General features: G+C 38.2%; 2 protein-coding genes across 3 annotated transcripts; both read left to right on the top strand.

Annotated features, from left to right (window-relative positions):
• The first annotated feature begins 391 nt into the window (after positions 1-391).
• Positions 392-3,032, top strand: TBL34 (TRICHOME BIREFRINGENCE-LIKE 34). The gene is made up of 4 exons (XM_088117229.1): positions 392-1,140; positions 1,817-2,013; positions 2,232-2,393; positions 2,507-3,032. The coding sequence occupies exons 1-4, from the start codon at positions 637-639 to the stop codon at positions 2,889-2,891; spliced, it is 1,248 nt and encodes a 415-aa protein (XP_087973355.1). The 5' UTR covers positions 392-636; the 3' UTR covers positions 2,892-3,032.
• Positions 3,033-3,295: 263 nt separating this feature from the next.
• On the top strand, positions 3,296-6,042 carry TBL35 (TRICHOME BIREFRINGENCE-LIKE 35). 2 transcript variants are annotated; one of them, XM_022288425.2, is made up of 6 exons: positions 3,296-3,871; positions 3,956-4,238; positions 4,571-4,742; positions 4,867-5,063; positions 5,161-5,313; positions 5,603-6,042. In XM_022288425.2, the coding sequence occupies exons 1-6, from the start codon at positions 3,673-3,675 to the stop codon at positions 5,931-5,933; spliced, it is 1,335 nt and encodes a 444-aa protein (XP_022144117.1). In that variant the 5' UTR covers positions 3,296-3,672; the 3' UTR covers positions 5,934-6,042. The 2 variants fall into 2 exon arrangements, with proteins under 2 accessions (XP_022144117.1, XP_022144118.1); XM_022288426.2 differs by having other exon boundaries at positions 3,300-3,871; positions 3,959-4,238.
• The last annotated feature ends 790 nt before the right edge of the window (positions 6,043-6,832 follow it).

The following is a 6,832-nucleotide window of genomic DNA, read 5'->3' as shown; positions in this document are numbered from 1 at the left end:
TTCGTATGTGCTATCGATTCATTCATGTACCCCTCATCGGCCATCACATGCTCACTAGCTTCCGCCTTTGTTTGTCCTCGAACCATATCGTACTCTGATACCATTTGTAATGTCTCAGGCCCAGGATTCGAACCCATATTCCAAATCTTAATCCGAATATTAAAATTCGATATTGATGAAATGGTTACTTTGCACTAGACATAAAACCTACAAAAATCTATTGAATTGTTGACTTTCATCGAGATTTAAATTGGGAAATTTTGGGCTGCCCACTCCTTAGTAGTGTATGTGTGTGTGTATATATATATAATGTATTTTAAAAAGATCTCCCTCCTCTCTTTGTGGTCTTTGAGCTACTTCAAATAATGTAAATAAACCAAAAAAAAGTCCCTGGTAGAGAGAGAGAGAGAGAGGAAAAGATGAAAGAGCATGGAGAGCCAACTGAAGTGAAAGAGCATCCATATCCATCCCAAATTTTGCTTCAAAACAAACTGAAACAAATTCTACTCCAAGATTCCTATCTGGAAACCAAATTCCCCCACCAACCGCTTTCGAAACACACCAAACTTAAAAAAGCAATCAACTTATGAATCTCCATTTACACCAACACGAAGGGGAAGGAGACCCAAAAAAAATATGGCAAAAAAATCCCAATTCCCCACTCCCACATTCGGATTCCCAATCCGAACCACCTTCCGAGCCGCCCTCGCCCTCTTAATCGCCCTCCTCTTCATCGCCGCCGTCTATCTAGCTCAGAACAGAGCCCAATTTCAGTCTCTGCAGAATTACCGCCCCGCCGGCTGCGACCTGTTCTCCGGGAAGTGGGTTTTCGACAACGAGTCGTATCCTCTGTACAAGGAGCGGGAGTGCCGGTTCATGTCGGACCAATTGGCGTGTGAGAAATTTGGGAGGAGGGATTTGGGGTACCGGAACTGGCGGTGGCAGCCGGAGGAGTGCGACCTGCCGCGGTTCGACGCGGCGGCGCTGCTGGAGAGGCTGAGGAATAAGAGAATGGTGTTCGTCGGAGACTCGCTGAACCGCGGGCAGTGGATTTCGATGGTGTGCCTCGTCGGCTCTGTTCTGCCGCCGGCTCTGCAGTCGATGCAGAGTAATGGCTCCTTGATGATCTTCAACGCCATTGTGAGAACTTCATTTCTTCCCTTTTCTTTTCAATTATTATTTAAGTTTAAAACCTAACTTGGACCTTATAAGACAAGCCTTTATATTTTAAAAATTACATGAATAGATTATAATTTTTTTATAACTGGTTGGGATAATCGAATTCTTAATTAGAGACAAGTGTCAATAAATGCTGATTTAAGTTTATGTTGCATTCTATTGGAGCACTCTTTAAAATTTAAGAATATGAAAAATATAACACCTAATGTATTTGAGAAATTAAATTAATTAATTTAATCTCAATTCATCATCTGTGCTATGTCTATACAAAACATGTGATGTTAAAAAAAAAATGGTTCATTTCAAATTCACACCATATAATTGCAATCTATATTATAAAATTAAGAAAAAGCCATAGTAGTTATAATAAGATTTTTAAAATCATATGAATCAAACGAAAATAAAATGTCAACCTAAACTGTTAAGATACATATTTACAATCAAAAAGATCGGAAGTTTGAATCCTCACCTTATTTAAGATAAAAAAAGGTAAAAAATAGTCAGGAGTTTATTTTAATTAACAATTATAAAGTAACTACAAGTTTTTGGTTATTTTATAAATATTTAATTTATAATAAGGCTAAAATGATGTTGGTTTTTGTTTTTGTTTTTTTTTTTTTAATTTGTGGAAATTAAGGAATACAATGCGTCGATTGAGTTCTACTGGGCCCCATTATTGGTGGAGTCGAATTCGGATGATCCAGTAAACCACAGGTTGCCAGATCGGATTGTCAGAGTCAAGGCCATTGAGAAGCACGCACGTCATTGGGCCGAGGCCCACATACTCATTTTCAACACTTATCTTTGGTGGAGAAGGCCGAGGATTAAAGCCCTGTAAGTCCCCCCTATTGGGCTTGCTCAATTTTCAAAAAGTTTCCAATAAATTTTCAAAACGCCATTATATAAATAGGATATATCAAAATGCCCATGATTATGGATCCTTTGGTTTTCCCCCCTCTAGATTTGAATTTGATGCAATTTCAAATTATGAGCCAATGTCATTTACACCCTTCTCATCATAAATGTGTATTAAAGGTTTCGTTTGTGCTTAGATTTGGATCGTTTGAAGATGAAGAAAATAGCAACTTAAAAATAGTGAAGATGAGGCGTGTGTATGAGATGGCTTTAAGGACATGGTCGGATTGGCTCGAAATTAATATCAATCCAAATAAGACCCAAATGTTCTTCATGAGCATGTCACCCATTCATGATAGGTATGTTTTTCTTTTCATCATATTATCATACTTTTAAACATTCTCTTTCCTACTCTTTTGTTGTTTTTTATGCTGATTCCAACGTATGAACGAAATTTTTGCACAAAATGTAGGGGTGAAGAATGGGGTAGAGCCAAGGGCCAAAATTGTTATAGTGAAACAGACCAAATTACAAGAGCTGGCTATAAAGGAAATGGCACGGATCCAAAGATGATGAAGATAGTGGAAACAGTACTAAATGACTCGAAAACTAGAGGACTAAATGTGCAAATGATAAATATTACACAGCTATCCGAATATAGGAAAGAAGCCCACCCATCAATTTACAGGAAGCAATGGGAGCCATTGAAGGAAGACCATATTTCAAACCCAAGCTCTTATGCCGATTGCATCCATTGGTGTCTCCCTGGAGTACCCGACGTGTGGAATGAGCTTCTCTATGCTTTTATTTCTCAAACAACTCCACATTCCAATCAAAATTCGAAACAGTTCAGATAAATTTTGTACTTATCATACGGTAGATTCACTTCAAACAAACTCTCTATAAAAAATAGAAAGAGAGTTACAAGAGAAGATTGATAGACTGAATGATAACAGCATCTCATATTATTTGGATGTACCAAAAAAGAAGTTAAAATATTCGCACTCCATCCCAAAAGTTACAATTTTGAGGCAGAATATTGATTAAATATATTTTGAAATCCAAAATGATATTTGAAAAAAAGTGGTTTACTCTCTAAGAAAGAGATTTAAAAGATGAAAAAAAAAAGAACTATAAATGATAGAATTTTCTCCTATTATTATAGGAAAACAAAGAAACACCCAAAGTTTCCCATAACTGTGACGATAGTATTACTGAAATCAAGAATTGAAAAGCTTAAGGTGTTGAAAGTGATCGTAGTGAAGTCTTTGAAGACCACTGTTGAGATTTCTTCGCACGACAGTGAGCCCACTTATCTAGCAAACTTCTTTTAATCTATTCTTGCATGATCTTGCCACTACAGAAAGAAGCCCCTCCTTCAAACACCGCCAAATTACCAATCAACAGGAGGAACGATTCAGTGGGGTCAACGATTTCCATCCTTGGGTCCTTCCCACTCTTTTTCATCTCTGGCTGTCTGATTTTAGAAAGACCGTGTTATGAAATCTTCCAGCTAGCTCTTAATAAGCTCAGATTTGCATCCAGAATCAGCTCCCGAGCATCAATTTTGGAACTATTTGGACCCTTTTGCGATTGCTTTTTGAAGTGGGCTTTAGTAAAAAATCCTTTCCAATCGTGATGCAGAGATGGAATCGGAGAAAAACCCATTTACATTTACTGGCTCTGCTTTTCCTTCTCTTCATAGTTCTTACAATTCTCCACAACGAACACAGCATTCGGCAAATCCAAGAAACCCCAGATCCTGAAAGTCGCCGCCAGGAAGCTTCAATTTCGTACGTGAAACCTAATGTTTTAAGCCACCGAAATGGAGTTCCCGGTATGTTAATCTTCACTTTCTTTCTACCATGTGGCTTTAATTGACTTGGTTTGTTGAGATGAAGCTGTTTGGTTTTGTGGGTAGTAGAAATTTTGGATAGATTCAGTAAGTGCAATGGGACGAAACAATATAGTGGTCGGAAAATCTCTAGGGATGGCCGGAAATCGGAATCAGGTCGTCGGAAAGTGAGGTCGGCGAGATGTGATGTGTTTTCTGGCAAATGGGTTTTCGATAACACTTCTTATCCACTGTATAACGAGTCGCAATGTCCATATATGTCGGACCAGTTGGCTTGCCATAAGCATGGCAGGTCTGATGTGAGGTATCAGTACTGGAGATGGCAGCCCCATGGCTGCAATTTGAAGAGGTAAATTTCTTCTTCTCTCGTGGTTTCACTCTATTCTCTGGTAAATTTGATGGGTTCTGTTTTTGGTAACTTGAAGTTGGAGACTGTAAAGTTGGTTTCATTGCATAGACTAAACAATGTAGCAATCTTGAGTTTGAATCAGTTCTCTTTTGGGAGACCAATAGTTTTCATTTTGGCATTGAAAGCAAATTTTATCTCAACTATGCAAAACATTAGACATTTATTTGTGAGATATTGGAAACAGATTCTCCTCTGCTTCAAATGTATTGTAATGAAGATGAAGATGTCTTCTTTTGGTAGTTGAACTAATGGATCTTTTAACTCTATTGTAGATGGAACGTAACCAAAATGTGGGAGAAGTTGAGAGGGAAACGTCTGATGTTTGTTGGGGATTCGCTGAATCGAGGGCAATGGATTTCAATGGTTTGTTTGCTCCAGTCTGTGATTCCAGCTGATAAGAAATCTATGTCGCCGAATGCTCCTCTTACCATTTTTAGAGCTGAGGTAATCGGAAACTCGTCCACATTGGTCTTCGTAATCTTGGAAAGTTTGTTATCAACTTGCAAAATCATGAATGATGTGTGTCTTGAGATATAATTCTCTCTATCATGTGATTTGTGAGTTGCAGGAGTACAATGCCACCATAGAGTTCCTCTGGGCACCATTGCTTGTGGAATCCAATTCGGATGACCCGGTGAATCACCGATTAGATGAACGAATAATACGTCCCGATTCGGTTCTTAAGCATTCATCGGAGTGGGAGCATGCTGATATACTAGTCTTCAATACCTACTTGTGGTGGAGACAAGGCCCAGTTAAGCTATTGTAAGTATAACTCAGTTTATGCCCAGTTTAAGCTTCCGACTTGCCTTCAAATTTGATCTCGCCTTACATCGATGAGAGCTTAAGCTTTTGCCTGTAGATGGAGTGCTGAGGAAAACGGAGTTTGTGAAGAATCAGAAGAACACAATGCTATGGAATTGGTTATGACGACATGGGCAGACTGGGTGGCTTCAAGGGCCATTCCCTTGAAGAAACAAGTTTTTTTCGTCACCATGTCCCCAACGCATCTGTGGTATGTTCCAGAACCCTGCTATTGAACTTCCATTGATCTTAAACACTTAGTTATTACAATATCCTGCAATTAGACGTGCAGTCCATCTTCGTTCCATCGGTTTGATCCCCTTTTCCACAACTTTGCAGTACCATTTGTGTTCTTATGGCTTCTGTGGCAGCTTAACTCATGAAATCTTTCCTGATTAGTGATTACCATATTCTAAATCTTGGGATTGGATTCTAGTTTTCTTATACATAACTTTCACAAGCTTTGGGACTGTAACACTACTTTCTTCCATGAATCTCAGGAGCCGAGAGTGGGAAGTGGAAAGCGATGGGAACTGCTACAACGAGAAAACACCGATCGAACTAGAAAGCTACTGGGGAAGTGGGTCAGACCAGCCAACAATGCGCATTGTCGAGAAGATCATTGACAAGTTGAGTTCAGCGATTACGGTTCTCAACATCACTCAGCTGTCGGAGTATCGAAAAGATGGCCACCCGTCCATCTACCGCAAGTTCTGGGAAGAGCTAAGCCCCCAGCAACTGTCAAACCCTGTAAGTTATTCAGATTGCATACATTGGTGCTTACCAGGTGTGCCTGATGTTTGGAATGAACTGCTCTTCCATTTCTTGTGAAAGTTTTTTACCTTGTTTTATAGAACTGGACCAACTGGTTTGATAATTTTAATTTGTTTCAATTTTGATTCGAGAAAGAGTTGAGAAATACATGACATGAATTTGCACTTGTTACGGCTTCATATCGTAACATATTAGTAACGGGTCAAAAGTTTAAATTTTCGCTTCACATTTATATAAAGCATGAGGTAAATGGAAGCAGGATTCTCCAAAAAGCCAACCAATAAATGAAAATCTACGGGCTTAGTTATGATTTGAGTAGGCTTCTAACGCAGAATACTCTAATAAAATCTTAGGACTAGGCTATGGCTCACTAGGCTATGGCTGTAGGGAGCTCAGTCTCATTTAACCAAACCAAAATGTTTTTTGGTTTTTGTTTTGTTTTTTGTTTTCTTCTCCAGATCTTACCACTTAAATGAAATTTTAGATTTATAATTGACTTTAGCGGAAAATAAGTGCAAACTTAGAGAAAATATGAACAAGTGATTGACACCTACTCGTTACGATTAGTTCGTAAATCACATCATTTTTTAAAATTTTTGGTTGAAAACATATAAATAGATATCTTTCAATGTATGATTAATATATCGAGGATTAATGTGCAACTTTTTATTGAATAAATAAAAAAAATTACTAAAAATACCATTCGAATAATGAAGCAAATCAAGAAGGAATTGATAAAACAAATAAATAAAGAGTCAGGTTCAAATTTCTATACTCTCACTTTATTCTACTAAAAAAAATACAAAGGTTGATATTATTGGGAAAATCATAAATTCAAATGGTACTTTAATGGGCCTGTATTTCCACCCTCCCCACTTGCAAATAAAAAGAGGGGGGGGGGGGGGGGGGGGAACACTTTATTGTGGTACCACCACATTTTTATTTTATGATCGTAT

The sequence above is a fragment of the Momordica charantia genome, assembly GCF_013281855.1.
Source record: "Momordica charantia cultivar OHB3-1 chromosome 1 unlocalized genomic scaffold, Mcharantia_2.0 BLBB01000001.1, whole genome shotgun sequence".
NCBI classification, from domain to species: Eukaryota; Viridiplantae; Streptophyta; class Magnoliopsida; order Cucurbitales; family Cucurbitaceae; genus Momordica; species Momordica charantia.
The sequence above is the reverse complement of the archived record's forward strand: the minus strand, read 5'-3'. Positions and strand labels throughout refer to the sequence as shown.